Genomic DNA, 15,400 nt, shown 5'->3' with positions numbered 1-15,400 from the left:
TGGAGAAGAAGAGGAAGAGGAAGAGGAAGAAGAAGAAGAAGAAGAAGAAGAAGAAGAAGAAGAAGAAGAAGAAGAAGAAGAAGAAGAAGAAGGCGACGATGACACAGAACGCTTGAGTTTGATTGTGAAATATAACGAGAGGGAGAGAAGAAAGAGATCTAAAATCTGAGTAAATTATGAGCTCTATAACCACACCCACTGGGTACACCTAAAACACTTTATACAACCCCAAAGCCTTGTTAATACACACAAGACCTCCTAAAGACCCCCTCTCACTCGGTCGGAGCGACCCGCGCTGGACCGCGGAGCCCTGAGACGCATTGGACCTGGGGTCCAGGAGCCGCGCAAGTGCAGCCGGGCCTCCCCTCGCCTTGGTCGTGGGGAGGCGGCGATCCGGGCGGCCCGGGACAGCCAGTGAGACTCAGCCCTCCGGATTCGGGAAGGGAAAGCACGCGGAGGGGTAGGGCTTCTTTCTCGGTAGGAAGTGGGGAAAGACTGCAGACGGTGTGTCCTTCCTTCGACCAAGGTGTCCCTGTTGCTCCATAAATAAAGCGCGTCCCTGCCTTCCTTCCACGCACTATAAAGGCGCGGACCTGCGCCCGGCGCTGGGGAGGCGCTCGCGCTCGCAGCAGGTGGGTAGTGAGCTCGCCGCCCTCACCGGCAGGGACAACCGGACACCACGGGGAGCATGGCACCAGCGGCCGGGACGCCGAGGCGACGGGGTGGAGGCGCCTGCTCCCCAGGCCCGGAGAGCTGCGGCAGGCTGCTGGAATTTGCCGGCCGGCCGGCGGCGAGCGCATCCCCGGAGCCAGGAGCGCGTCCATCCCGCGCGCCCCGGCGGGTCGGGGATTTCAGGACGCGGACAGCGCCCGGGCCGCAGGCGGAGGGAGGCGCGGGTGGAGTGGGGGCCTCGGCCGCGGGCGTGCAGCGGGGCGCGCAGGTGCTCACGGCCCCGGGCCTCTCCCCGCGCTCCTCTCCTCGCAGGTCATGGCAGCACCAGGCGCGCGATCGGAGCCGCCGCTCCCCGAGCGCAGCTACACGGTGTCGCGGCCGGTGTTCAGCGAGCTCCTTTTCCAGCAGCGGCACGAGCGACGCCTGCAGGAGCGCAGGACGCTGCGGGACAGCCTGGCCCGGAGCTGCAGGTAGCGCGGGGCGGGAAGAGAGGGTCCCCGGCCAGGGCGAGGCTGCCCGGTCTCTGCTCCGGAGCGCCGGCTCTGTTTCCCCTGCTTGCTGAAGCCCGGAGCGCAGGGGCTCTCTGGTGCCTTCCCCTTGCCTGGCTGGGGCAAGGAGAGGTAAAGGGGCTCCTCTAAAGGATGTCAGTTAGCTGTGAGCACTCCCAGACAAGAGGCAAGAGGAACACACTGGGTTCGAGCCTAGTCCGTGGAAGTTAGCAGTTTAGTTATACTTTGTGTCAAAACTTTAAAAAGTAAGAAGTACTAGAGAGCACCTCAGTGCGACGGTCCTGAGTTCAATCCTCAGCACAGGGAAGGAGAGAAAAATGATAAGTAAACAAACGCACCCCTTGACCAGGAGTCCACGGAACTCCGGAGCCAACCAGCTTGAGATTCATTCAGAGCGAGCAACGGTGTGCCAGCCGGGGGCCCGTGTGCCCCAGGCGACGAGACCCCTGGCGAGGACCACCGTGTCTCTCCACCCAAAGTGCCTCCCCGCACAGGTACCGAGGCCAGTCAATCGATTGCCACATGTTTCTGGTTTTTAAAAAACCTCTTATTTCCTAATACTTAAAACATACAAACTAGAGTAGCACGAAGAACCCTCGCTCAGTCTTTTACTCCTTAGTCAGTTGATCCTTCCACAAGAATCCACTCAGTTCACCCCTTTCACCTGTCGCCACCCACCTGCCACCTCTAGTATTATTCTGAAGCAAATCTCTTGGGCATCTTTTTGTCTGTTACTGTTCTCTCCTCCTATTCAAGGGATCGGTTCCAGGACCCCTGCAGGTACCAAAGCCCACGAAATTCGAGTTGCTTTAATAAAAAGCAACTTAATGTGCATATCCTCCTGTATTGGTTTATTTATTTATTTAATAGTACTAGGCATCAAACTTAGGGCTTTCACATCTAGTTATATTCCCAGCCCAGTCATTCATTGTTTTGAGATAGGGTCTCATTAGATTGCTAAATTGCCCAGGCTAGACTTTAATTTGGAGTCCTCTTGCCTCAGCCTGTCAGAGATTTGTGTGCCTCCACACTTGACTTCCTCCTGTACAGTTTAAATCATCTTTACATTACTTATAATTATAATACCTAATACAATGTAGCTGCTATGAAAATAATTGTTATATTGATTATGAAATAAGGACAAGAAAAAATTGTACATGTTCAGTACAGACACATTTTCCTGATTATTTATGATGTATGATTGGCTGAATATACAATTGCAAAGCCCCTAGAAAAGGGCTATGTATATCTTTAGTATATGTCTAATAACTTTAAAAAACACAACTACATTCTCTAGCTTCCTAAAAATAAATCCCTAATATCAAAAGGTGAACCATCATTAAAATTTCTAAATGTCTCATAAATATCGTAAGTTAAATAATGTCTACCTATTGTTGATCTTTTGCTTTTATCTTTGGTTGAATTCAAAATTGCTAAGTAGCAAAGCACACCGTATATATTCATCTTGTTAAGATTTTTGTCAATGCTGGTTCCTCCAAGCTTGTATTGACGAGATATACACTGTTTATTTTTCTTTAAGAAGAATAAGGTGGTGCCCAGGTTAGAAGTCTGTAAATTAATCTTCCCACAGAGACTCCAAATTGATCATTCTCTGGCCGAAGCAGAAAAGGAGTTCTTGTGTAAGAATATTTTCAGAGGATTAAAAATGTAGAAGGGTGGTGACACTTAATCCTGTGTTTCCTAGTAAAATGTATTTAAAAGGATAGATACAAATCTTTGCAAAACCATGACAAGCACTTTATTAGTATTTTCCATGAGATTCTTATTCTTTTTCTAAATAATGATAAATATCCACAGAGTTCAGTCCGTGGCTTTGTGATCTACAATTGGTCATGACTAGAATCAGTTTGGTAACCCACTTTTCTTGCCTTTTGGTAGTTGTTCAAGAAAGAGAGCCCTTGGTGTGGTGAAGAGTCTCCTGCCCATGCTGGACTGGCTCCCCAAGTACCGAATCAAGGACTGGCTGCTCAGTGATGTCATTTCAGGAGTCAGTACTGGGCTAGTGGGTACTCTGCAAGGTAAGGATCTGGTGGATGGGCTTAAGTTGACTGAGAGTCACAGTGCCCTGCAGCAGTTCCAAATGGCCCCTCCTGCTACAATGGCTCTGTCCCAAGGCCGCTCACCCTTCAAGACTTTCATCTTCTCTCCAGAGCCGCTTGGTGGAGGAATACATTTCCTTTCTCCTCTTGTGTGGACTTCTCTTCCTGGGAAATCCTGCTGCTTTTTAGCTGTGTAGCTCCAGCCTACAGGCGTACACCAAGCAGTAGCATCCTGAATTGATTTGCCACAATTCACAGTAAACCAAGCTGCACCATGGGCTGCACACTCATAACCAAAGTCATCCTCACTACAAATGATGCACTCCAATTTTCTATTCTGTTCTGCCCCCCCCTTTTTTTTCCAATAATGCTGATTGAATTGAACTCAGGACCTCATGAATACTAAGCAAACACTTTACCACTGAGCTATATCCCAAGCCTTTTTCATATTTTACCTTCAGAGTCTCACAAAATTGCTGGGAAAATATCCCAGCATGGGTGAACTTGTGACCCATTTGCCTCAGTCTCCCAAGTAACTGGGCTTATAGGGTATGTTACTGGGCCCGGTTGTTCAGCTTATATTTTAAAAAAATGATTATTTCAGGTCATTAAATTACTCACAATGTACACAGTGTGAAGCTGGTTTAAAGAGAAGTGAAAAAAAATAGCTAGACTATATATTAGTATTTTTGCTTCTCCTCTTATTTTAAATATTCTAGGAAAATATCCCAGAATGGGTTTGTTTGGAAACTGAATTTATTTCACAATATTGCCATGAGCATCTCGGAAATCTATCACATAGCTGCCATGTAGCAGGCTGTCCTCTTCTGTCCTTCTTTCTCACCATTTTGATTCTGCACTGAACACCCCCCAACTGCCCAAACTTTCAAACTACAGGAGTAGAAGAAGACCTACTCACTGTAATTTTATGGGGTACCTAGTATGTGCTAGATGCTAGGTATACTGGCAAAATTACAATGCATCACCTGCTGCCAGGAGCCTCACGGTCCAGTGGAAAAATGGATGCACAAAGGGAAACACTGCCTGCTAATGGAGCGGTGAGGAGGTGTGTTCAACCCAGTCTTTGGGGCCTGGGAATGGGGTGGAGTTGTCAAAGCTGTTTCCCTGAAGGTTAAGTGAGAGTTTGCCAAGTGATGGGAAGTAGTGAAGGTATAAAAGATGACTTCAAAGTAAACTATTTCAGGAGTTAGTAATAAATGTTGAGCAATATGGGGAGCTAAAATCTGGCTGGTGAGCTCAGAGCAGGCCACAGGGATTCCCACAGAGATCAAGGCTGTTCTGTGGCCTATAGGATGGAGCAGGTTCTCAATCCTGAAGGCACAGGGCAGGGCCACACTCTCCGCAACAGCCCTGGTTTATGTTTGGTAAGCAGGCACCTAGCATAGAGACTGACATACAGTTAATGGTTCCATGAATATTTAGCAAAGAGGACTGAAAAAAATGTATTTAAATATAACTGTATATCCAGATCTAGGTCCTCCAACATTTTATAGACAAGTAGGTTAGGATTAATTTTGTTTAACATGTATCAGACACTATGTTGAGGGTTTGGGCCAGGCATCTTCTTTAATCCTCACATAATCCCTGTGAGGTAAAATCTAGTATTATCTCTCTTTGAATAGATGGGAAATCCATTTAATCTTGCCTAAGTCATGAAGTTTGTAAGTGGCGGAGGTGGGATTTGAACCTAGAGTCTGATTCTTTCAGTCTTAATCTGTACATTGTATGTAGTTCCTTACTTTATAGCTAGTATCTTTTTTCAGAAACATTATCTCTACAGTTATCTTTGTATGGTGAATTTCTGGGAGGTTAATCCAGCCATTCATATATTTGTTTATGTCACAAATATTTATAGATAACTTTGTATGCTAGGTATTCAGCCATGGGGATTTAGTGATTTACCACCAGGGACAAGTATAGTACTGACCTCATGAAGCTCATTTCCAATGATAGAGATAGGAATTAAATAAGCATATAAGTAGAAAAATGGTTATAGATTGTGATATTCACTGGAAGTGGTTAAATATACCATTGCAGGAATTAATTTTTGGAGAAGGTTTGTTTAGGTACAAGAATCAAGGGAAGCTATGTGGAGGAGGTAAATGATAAGACAGATGTGATGAGCAGAAAGAAGAACAGACCAGTAAAAGGTGCAGAGGCCCTAGGGACAAAAAGTGCACACTTTTCAGGGAGGAACACAAAAAATTCTGGTGGCTGTGGAGCAGCGGGGGAGGTAGGTAAGGAAGGGAGGCAAGGGAGGCACTCTTTCTGTGGGAGCCTCGAGGCCCCTCATCCCTTATCTGAGACCCAGCCCTGAGGCCAGATGTGGCAGTGTGGAGCAGATCAGGCAGGACATGGGGAGATATGCAAGTGCTACAATATATTTTGCAGCAAAAATCACTAAGATTCTGATGGTACAAATGAAAATCAAAGACAACTCTAAGGTTGTTGGCCTGTGTAACTGGATAGACGATGATGCCATGTACCATAGTGGCAAACACCAGCTGCCAAGGGGGGTTGGCATGGGAAATCAAGGGCTTCCCTTTGGACATGTGAGGTTTAAGGTGCATGTGAGATATCCAAGTGGGGATGCCAGGCAGAGAAGTTGGAGCCACTATTTTTAAGATGTTCAAGGAAAGCAGGCAGGGGCCAGCGTAGAGGTGAGGTTTACAAAAGTGGAATTCTAGGCAAGAAGGGCAGATGGAGAAGGCAAGAATGCTGGTGTGCTTAGAGCTGGGAAATGAGGAGGGGGAACAGTGGGCCTGGAAAATTGGACTCAGGGAGTTGGAAAAAAGAATATTGAGAGGAATGAGGTAACTGAAGCCAAGAGAGCAGTACACAAAAACTAGAAGGTAGAAAATGTGGAGGAGCACAGACTGTATTTAAGAAATTTTGCTGTGACCTGGAGGGATAAAGGATGAAAGTGGACTGAAGGAGGATTTGTTTTTCTAACTGAAGCTGCTTAAGCATATTGTGAACAGAGTTGTGGTCCAGGAGGCAGAGGAGAGAAATTTCTAGAAGCAAAGTTAGGGAAAGCAAGCTTAGATGAGTTCCAGGACAGAAGTGGAAAGATTACTTCTCAAAGATGAGAAAGAGATTCCCTCTTCAAAGGAAGATGGACAGCTCACACGGAGTCCATGCAGAAGGTCAGACTTTGGCTGAAAAGCTGCCTGGGAGCATCTCATGGATTCTTTCAGGGAAATTTAAGATCTGACTCTTAACTTGGAGCTTGATAGAGAGGAGGATGGGCAGCTTGAGGAGGTGAGGGGAGGTCTGGCCAGTTGTGTGACAGAGAAGAGAGGCATACACCCTGGGAAAGTGTAACTGGCTCACCAGGCAGTACTGAGGGCCTGCGTGAGGCTCAACATCACAAATGTTACAGGAGACTGGCTAGCCTGAGGCTAATGCTCCTGTCCAGTTTGTTCAGCCACTTGGAAGCTGTCATGGAGAGGCGGATGTCTGTTCTGCTGGATTGGAGTTTTGCCACATAAAAGGAAGGAAGGAATGAAGCAAGGAAGGAGAGAGGGAAGAAAAAAAGGAGAGAGAGGGAGAGAGACAGAGAGAGAGACACACAGAGAGACAGAGAGACAGAGACAGAGACAGCCAGAATCAAGGGAGTACTTCTGAAATTCCTTAGACTTCGTGCTGCATTTTCAGGGAATGTGAAAGGTTCAGGTTTCCAAAAAACAGAGATGACAGGTTCAGGTTTCCAGGAAACAAGAGTTTCTAAGTATAATGGGGTCTTTTAAAAATTTTAGTTATTAAAAAAGGCCCTTTAGGGCAATCAAAGATCCATGTAACCCTTTTATTTCCGTCTTTACTCATAGATAATGGGAAGCCAATCATCTACTGCCTTTGATGTGTATTTACCTATTAATGTAATAAATAATAGAAATGTATTTCTCACCGTTCCTGAGGCTAGGAAGTCCCCAAGATTTAGGTTCCATCTTCTTGTGCATCCTCACTGAGAGGAAGCCCAGCCTGTGGATGTTTCCAGGTGTCTGGTAGCATCTGCTTTATCAGTGTATGACCTATCCTAAAGCTGATGGGTACCAACCCTGAGATTTGCAATTTAAAGTAAAGATTTGTGTTTCTTTGCAAGCTATGATTTCAAAATAGTCATAATCAAGTTCCTTTGTAATAAAGATTATTATAACACACATAAGTAGCAGTTGTTACTAAATAGTCCATATGAAATAGCTCAGTGGTTTAAGCACCTGCTTTGGTAAGCCACAGGGACCAGGACTGGATCCCTGGTCCTGCATGTGGCCCTAACTCTGCCCCTGTGTGTGCTGAGCCTTCGAATGAGTCTGGGTGTGGTGGTGCATGCCTGTAATCCCAGCACTGGGGAGGCTGAAAATAGGAGGATCCCTACTACTCCAAGCTGTGTAGTGAGACCCTGTATTAAATCCATAAAATGAAAAAACAAAAATCTGAAAAAGTCTCTATCTTCCAAGCATGTGAGGACTTCAAGGCCCTATTTAGGAAATGGGAATTTGAGAAGAACTTGAAAAGTGTCCATAGGAAACAGGCTGTGCATTTATTCCCTGCTTCTTGTTTTCTTGTTTTCCCTTTGTGGAATCAGCATTCTGTTCTATCCCATGTTCCTGAGACTACTGATTATTGCAATTCCTTGTAATTTGGACCTATGCTGCATATTTTCTGAAATGCAAATTCTATTGGGGAAGAGACTTTAATAGTACCTAGAACATAGTTGCTACAAAATCAATAGATTTTTGAATGAATTAATGTTTTTGTGAAAAAATAGGAAACACAGAAGGAATGTGGGAAAAATACCACCTATACAAGGTAGAAATCCCCTGTGATCCTACCATATAGATAATGCATTCATATTTTAGGAAATCTCCTACTAGATCCATAGATGCGGATCTATGAGTATACAAACTATCTGGTTTGTAGATGTGGAAGGAGGGAAGAGGACGTAATTAAAGAAGAGAATAGAGAATTTTAACTGCATTGATGATAATTTCTTAAGCTGGACTGTAAGTACAGGGGTGTTCACTCTATTATTCATTGCTTTTTTTTTGTATTTTACTACTTGGGTCTCACTACACAGATCAAACTCGTAGTGATCCTTCTATTTTCAGCCTAACGAGTGCTGGGATTACAGGCACATGACACTACACCCAGTCTCAGTTGCCATCTCAGTGTGTCCCAGGGGCGGGGCTGGCACGACATACTGGGAATCAAACCCTGGTCCTTGCATCTGCCTAAGTAGGTGCTTTAAACAGCTGAGCTATCTGGCTGGCCCTATTCGTTGTTTTTTTGTACATCTGAATTATTTCATATTATATTAAAAATCTTTCCAAATATGTAACTGTGTACAGCATACACATTTATAAAAATGGAAACATGCATACTGATTACCTTTTATTCTTTATATTTTTACTTTAAAAACTTTCACTTCACATCTTTCCATGTTACTGTCACATCAAGTACATTTCATAGAATAACATAAACCAAAAAAAAAAATGAATAACATAGAATTATAAGGTATGGCATATAACTTAGCCAACTACTTCCTCATTTGAGGTCATTCATTCAAGAAATAATTTTGAATGACTGTAGGCCAAGTCATTGATCTATCACTTGTTAAAGATTGCTACACATACAGTCCTGCACTAATGGCAGGGTTTAAAAGTCTTGATTTTCTTAACTGAGAGTGAAGTGTGAGGAGGTAAGATGGGTTGAGATGTGTCGACCTCCTATGTGTTTAACTAAAGCAAAGAAAAGGGCAGTATCCTCTTCCGGCACCTATGTCTGAGTACACTAATATGCTCATCGCTCTGGACCTGACGTCAGCACCCAGAGGCTGCCGGGTAGCTCACTGGTAGAACTGGTTTCCACCTGGGCAGAGAGTTATCTTGCCTGCTGCTAAGTACGTTTATCGTAGTTTGTCTTGCTTTGTACTAATTTTTCTTCCTCACCAGGAAAGGAGAAAGGGCAAGTGCAAAAATAACTAGGAGCTTCAGAACACAAAGGAACACCGCATTCAGACCAAACTGTGTGCTTACCAAACTGGTCTGAGCCTTTGGACTGAATTGACCAAGTTTCTAAGCAAATGTTGGCTTGATGGTTTTAAGTGGTGATGTGATCAGTTGACAACTGGTTTACTGATCAGCGGAGTCAACATACAGCCACACAATCCATATCCTAACAGACTGGTTGTGGTCTGCATACTAGCAAAGCTAGCCTCTATGTAAGAAAAGGAACTCAGTCAGGCCAGGCTGGTGTGTGGAATCCACAAACCAAAAGTGCCCTAGAGATGTTTTTTCTTTGTGCAGTATAAATAAAACAAAGCTTTTGTTTGTGAACCTAATCATTTCTTATGTACTTTCAGGAATGGCATATGCTCTATTAGCTGCAGTTCCTATTGAATATGGTCTCTACTCTGCCTTTTTTCCTATCCTGACATATTTTATCTTTGGAACATCAAGACACATCTCAGTTGGTAATTATAAGCATATTTTACTATCTTATTTGTTCATGTTTAAAGGATTTGGCTACATTATGTATAGAATGCCTTTGCTTTATTGATGTTTTCTAGAGAAATTAGACCTCAGCTTTGCCTACTTTTCCTATCAGTGACAGTAATTAGCTTTATATAGGACTATGCTTTCATGAAGAGAATAAAACTGAAAGACTACAAAACAAAGCCTACCTTCATTTTAGCATAAACACTTTTTTTTTCTTTCTATATGTTTTTTTAATCACAATAAGCAATCTTTGTTTTACACTTTGGAAGACCTGTACATCTAGAATCATGAATAGCATAATCGCTTTGATTTCATATTAGAAAGTGTCCTCTTCCAAAATAGAAAGTGACAAGAAAAAAAAATCTTCCCGGGGTCTTTGAACGCACCATTTTACTAGATTAATTTAACCTTTATTGGATTATGTTCATCACGTACAGTCCATTAGCTCATTGAGTAGACCTTTGTGTGTATGTGTATGCACATATGTGCATGTGTTTCTTACTGAAGATCAACATGTTTGCTCTACCCAGGAGCTACATCGCCAACCCTTTCTATTTTTTATTTCCAGACAAGGTCTTGCTAAGTTCCTCAGACTGGCCTTGACGTTATACTGCTGCCCCTGCCTCTGAAGTAACTGGAGTTTACACCTGTGTGTCACTCTGCCTAGATAAGGATATATACTTAAGTCAGTAAATTTGAAGACTGGCAAAATCTTGCCAAAACAATTTAGAAACCAAGTATAGCCTCTTGGCATGGCCCAAAAGTTAGGTGTTTATATCATTCCTAAATGTTAAGTCCTCTTTTGCTAGATGTGCTAGTGAATGACTATTTCAATGCTATTCTGTGTCATTGTGACATTTGTACCAGAGATAATTTTGTTTCTCCATCCATTTACTAACTAGACATGTCTACCTGGATGATCTTAAAACAAATACAGTCAACCACTCTACCCTTAGCCATGTCCCCTTGCCTCACTGTATCTCCTCCAGTACCTAGCACCTGGCCTTGTCTGTAGATCAGAAAGAGGTTATTGAAAGAAAGAACTTCTTCATCTGGAGTCCAGTCAACACCAAATGTTTGACTCGGTGAGCAATATAGTAGCTGACTTTTCTCTTTGGCGTCCTCCACATTTAGACATTCCAGGTTAATAGGTACTGAGTCTTCCTAACCTTACACCCTTCCAAGACCAAAGGATAGGATCACCATCACCAGAAGCAGCAGCAAACATGAGTAGCAGGATTGGCCAGATAGCTCAGCACAGTAAGAGTCTGCTTAGGCAAGCGTAGGGACTGGGTTCAATCCCTGGCACCGCATGCTGTGCCAGCCCCACCCCCAGGTGTGCTGAGCCAGACACTGAGACTGGGCATAGTGACACATGTCTGTAACCCCAATGCTGCACAGGTTGAAAACAGGAGGATCACTATGAGTCAGAGCTGCATAGTGAGACCCTGTACCAAATACATAAAAAAAAAAAAATAGCCAATGGATTTGTTGCTGGAAGACATTAGAACTCTTAAAAGCACAGCTCTTACAGATTGGCCTTTGTTTCAGTTACTCTTCTCTGGTTGCTGAGACAAATACCTGACACCAAAAATGAAGGAAGGAAAGGTTTAGTTAGCTCACAGTTTCAGTCCATACCTGGCTGGCTTCAAGGCAGAGTGGCACAGGACAGAGAATCTAGTTCATGGTGGCTGAACAACAACAATGGCAAAAGACCAACAATGGCAACAGAGAGAGAGAGTCTCTCTGTCTCTCTCTGTCTCTTTGTCTCTGTCTCTCTGTCTCTGTCTCTCTGTGTCTCTGTCTCTGTCTGTCTCTCTGTCTCTCTCTGTCTGTCTGTCTGTTTCTGTCTCTCTCTCTCTCTCTCTCTCTCTCTCTCTCTCTCTCTCTCTCTCATTGAATTCAGGCTCTCTGACCCAGGTTGGGCATAGCACTCACACCCATAATCTCAGCAGTAGTAAAACCTATAATCCCAGTGACTCACCCATAATCCCAGTGGATAATGAATTAATCTCACACTCTAGAAGTCTCCATCCCATGAATACACAAGGCTTTGGGGGGACAACTAGACACAAACCATAGCAGCCTTTGACATGAAACAATCATTTGTTCTGCAAAGAAAAGAAGAGAAATTACTCTCTCCCTTTGCTAATTTGGACCAACCATGGTACTTAGACAGAGAACAGGACATCAGATACTCCAGGAAATGAATGATATTATACAGAATAAAAATGTGCATGCTATATCTGCCAGGAAACCTCTGCTGACAACTCCCACCCTGACATCCCCCCCATGCACATGTGTATCACATGAAGAATACAAATAATTGATGTGCTGATTTGTTTTCCTCAGGACCTTTCCCTGTGGTCAGTTTGATGGTGGGATCTGTTGTTCTAAGCATGGTGCCTGACGAACACTTTGTGACTCCTGGCGGTAATGGAAGTGCACTGAATACAACCCTGGTGGACACCATCATAAACACTGAGGCCAGAGACGCACAAAGAGTATTAATTGCAAGCACCCTCACTCTTTTGGTTGGAATTATACAGGTAATAAACTTATACATAAAATACAGATAGGCATGATTTTTAATCTTAAAACACAAGGGACTTGAATATTTCCATAAAAGCAAAACAAATTAATTTCCTGAACTCCAGTTATTTTCTAACTTAGGTTATTTTAGGTCAGATACTAAAGAGTCTGCAAGGTATCACATGTCTCGATTCACTTATCATCAAAGAAAAAAAGACAGAAGAACATGAATGATTCAACTGGGAATGCAAGAAGGGAAGTCACAGAAATAAGTGACATGATTTTTGCTTTGAATTTTAAAGTGATGGAGAGAAGAGAAGAAACAGAACATTAGGAAATACAGATTTTTTTTTCCAAGTATTTTTGTGCTGCAAACCAGAGATCAGTGCTTTAATTAGTGTTAAGCTTAATTCATTAACATTACCAGAGTTGGCTTTTCTTTCATGCAAAAATTTATTGTTTTTCCTCCCTTCTTATCCTAGCTCATATTTGGAAGTCTACAGATTGGATTCATAGTGAGGTACTTGGCAGATCCTTTGGTTGGTGGATTTACAACAGCTGCTGCCTTCCAAGTGCTGGTGTCACAGCTAAAGATTGTCCTCAACGTTTCTACCAAAAACTATAATGGAATCCTCTCCATTATCTATGTAAGTGTTGTTTCTTAGGCCAGGGTTGGAGAAGAGAGCTTGATCCTGGTGAGGCATGTGCTGGGAGCCAGAGAAAATGTTCTGCTCTGAAAGATGTAATAAAATCAGGAGTAGCATGGAAGAAGGTAGATTTTGCAAATCATTGTTCTCAACTGGTCAAAATGGCTTCAGAATGTTACTTCACTTAAAAAATTAATAAGAACAAATTTATGTCTTGGAGTAAAGATAGATCTAGGTTGCAGTAGACTTGGTATTACTCTTGGCTTTGTCTCTGATCAGCTAAATAATCTTGGACACTGGAGTGTAGTGACTGGAATTTCAGCTCTAGGGTTAGGTGGACCTGGATTCAGATTCTAACTGTCTGACAAAAATCATCATGCCGGGGGCTGGGGAGAGGGCTCAGTGGAATAAGCACTTCCCTGGCTAAGCACAAAGGCCTGAGCTCAATCCCCGGTTCAAAAAAAAAAAAAAAAAAAATCATTATGCCTCATTTTCCTACTCTGCAAACTAGGGTTGCTAATAGCATCTACTTTGCTGGATTGTTACATAAGAACAGATGAGGCACTCTCGGCTCAGGGACTGGCACATAGCAATTACTTAAAAAGTTATTATTCTGAAATTATTATTTAGACTTTCTTCATTTTTTTGTTTTTAAAATGAAATGATTGGAAATGTATTTCTCAAGCCCTTTCCAATTCTAAGGGTCCATAAAATGTATCATGTACACATCTGCAATTATATACAGAAAGGAACATTAGATTCAGAGATAATTCAACGTGCAAAAGAGATGTGAAAGGGGCCGGGGAACCAGCTCAGTAGAGTAAGCGCTTGCCTGGCAAGCACAAGGACCTGAGTTCAATTCCTGGTGAGAGAGAGAAAGAGAGAGAGAGAGAGAGAGGTGAAAGATAGCTATAGATCACACTAATTTGATTTGAAGGTGTTCTTGGATCTAAATATGTTCTGTATGAAATGTGTTACTGATGCTTGAAAAATGGTGATAATAGTAACATGATGTTGCTTTAGCTAAGGGGAATGATGCTTTCAAAACTAATGCACTCGCTGGGTGGACATGGTGGTGCACAACTGTAGGCCCAGCACTCAGCAGCCTGAGGTAGGAAGATTGCCATGAGTTGAAGGCCAGCCTGGACTACATAATAAGATCCTATCTTATAAGACAAACAAACAAACAAATAAACAAGAAATACACCAACATTAAGAATGGAGTTTGAATCCTTTAATTACTTACCTATTAGCTTCTAAAGCAATATAAAGCCAAGAACATATATTGAAGAGACTGACAGAAATTTGCTCAGTTTCATCACAGTGGCTTAAGTTCACATCACTCTACCCATTCAATAAGTATTGCTATGTGCATACTACAGGCCAGATACTACTCTAAGCAGTAGAAATAGAGGAGGAGAATAACACAGTGATTACGGGCTGATTTTAGACTTCAACAGACTTGATTTAGCCTTGGTTCCATCTCCTACTACCCTGTGACCTTGAGCACATTTCCGTCAACATCCTTAAGCTTTTGTGTTCTCAATTGTAAAATAGGATTAGTAATACAGCTACTTCTTCAAATTGTGAGGGCTAAAAAGAGAAACTTGTGTCAATCACTAAGCGTGATATGTGGCACATAGTAAGAACTCATTGTATTATTATTATTATTATTATTATTATTATTATTATTTTGTCTTCTTCAGACAGGGTCTTGCCATGCACTTAAGGCTGGCCTTGAGCTATTTTGTAACCCAGGTTGGTTTTGAACTTGCAATGATCCTCCTGCCTCAGTCTCCCAAGTACTGGGATTAGAGGCATGTGCCACTATGCTGGCTTTACCGTTATTACTGTTATTAGCATGGATGAATAACCCTAATGAGCTTACTATTTCCTTCCCAGACTCAAAACACATTACCATAGGCATTTCTTATTCAACATTATTTGATTCTTTATTGCTTTTTCTCTCTTACTATGTCCTCAGTTTTTTTTTTGAGGTTTGCAGACTTCTGTATTCTGATCAGCATGGTCAGTTTTGTAGCCCTGACATATCTTGCTTTTACTTGCATTCACACTTTCTCCATCAACTGTGCATTTATTCTTTCATTTTTGTTCACTCAATTCATCTAGTTCATAAATACTTATTGAATAGCTACTCATGTGCCAGCACTGCTTTTTCCCTGTTCAACCCCCTCATCACATTCCTGAATGTGCTCACCTTCTTTTGCAAACATTGCTAGGCCTGTAGCCACTCGGGTCATAGGAGGTGTGGACCAGTACTTTGTCTGAGACACTGGTCATTGCTGGACCTCTGCAGAACTGGGAAAATAGCCCTTCTGGTCTCCTACAATTGTGCTTCAGAAGAAATGTGCTGCAAATGATTCAAATTTGACAGGAACAAAAGAGACCAGAAAGAACCAGATCAAGATCAAAAAATAGGTTTTCTTTTTTTTTTTTTTTTT

At 42.7% G+C, this 15,400-nt stretch overlaps 1 protein-coding gene across 2 annotated transcripts in view; it reads left to right on the top strand.

Moving 5' to 3' along the window:
• The first annotated feature begins 566 nt into the window (after positions 1-566).
• Positions 567-15,400, top strand: part of Slc26a4 (solute carrier family 26 member 4) — a 47,900-nt gene continuing 33,066 nt past the window's right edge. The window contains exons 1-6 of one of the 2 annotated variants that reach the window (XM_023719506.1): positions 567-632; positions 985-1,142; positions 3,081-3,220; positions 9,624-9,734; positions 12,112-12,308; positions 12,774-12,938. In XM_023719506.1, the coding sequence (XP_023575274.1) occupies positions 988-1,142; positions 3,081-3,220; positions 9,624-9,734; positions 12,112-12,308; positions 12,774-12,938 (768 nt within the window). In that variant the 5' untranslated portion in view covers positions 567-632; positions 985-987. Of the gene's footprint in view, positions 633-762; positions 1,143-3,080; positions 3,221-9,623; positions 9,735-12,111; positions 12,309-12,773; positions 12,939-15,400 lie in introns of those variants that run through there. The other variant, XM_004634982.2, reaches the window with a different exon arrangement.

This window comes from Octodon degus, unplaced genomic scaffold, assembly GCF_000260255.1.
Source record: "Octodon degus isolate 3935 unplaced genomic scaffold, OctDeg1.0 scaffold00068, whole genome shotgun sequence".
NCBI lineage: Eukaryota > Metazoa > Chordata > Mammalia > Rodentia > Octodontidae > Octodon > Octodon degus.
The sequence above is the reverse complement of the archived record's forward strand: the minus strand, read 5'-3'. Positions and strand labels throughout refer to the sequence as shown.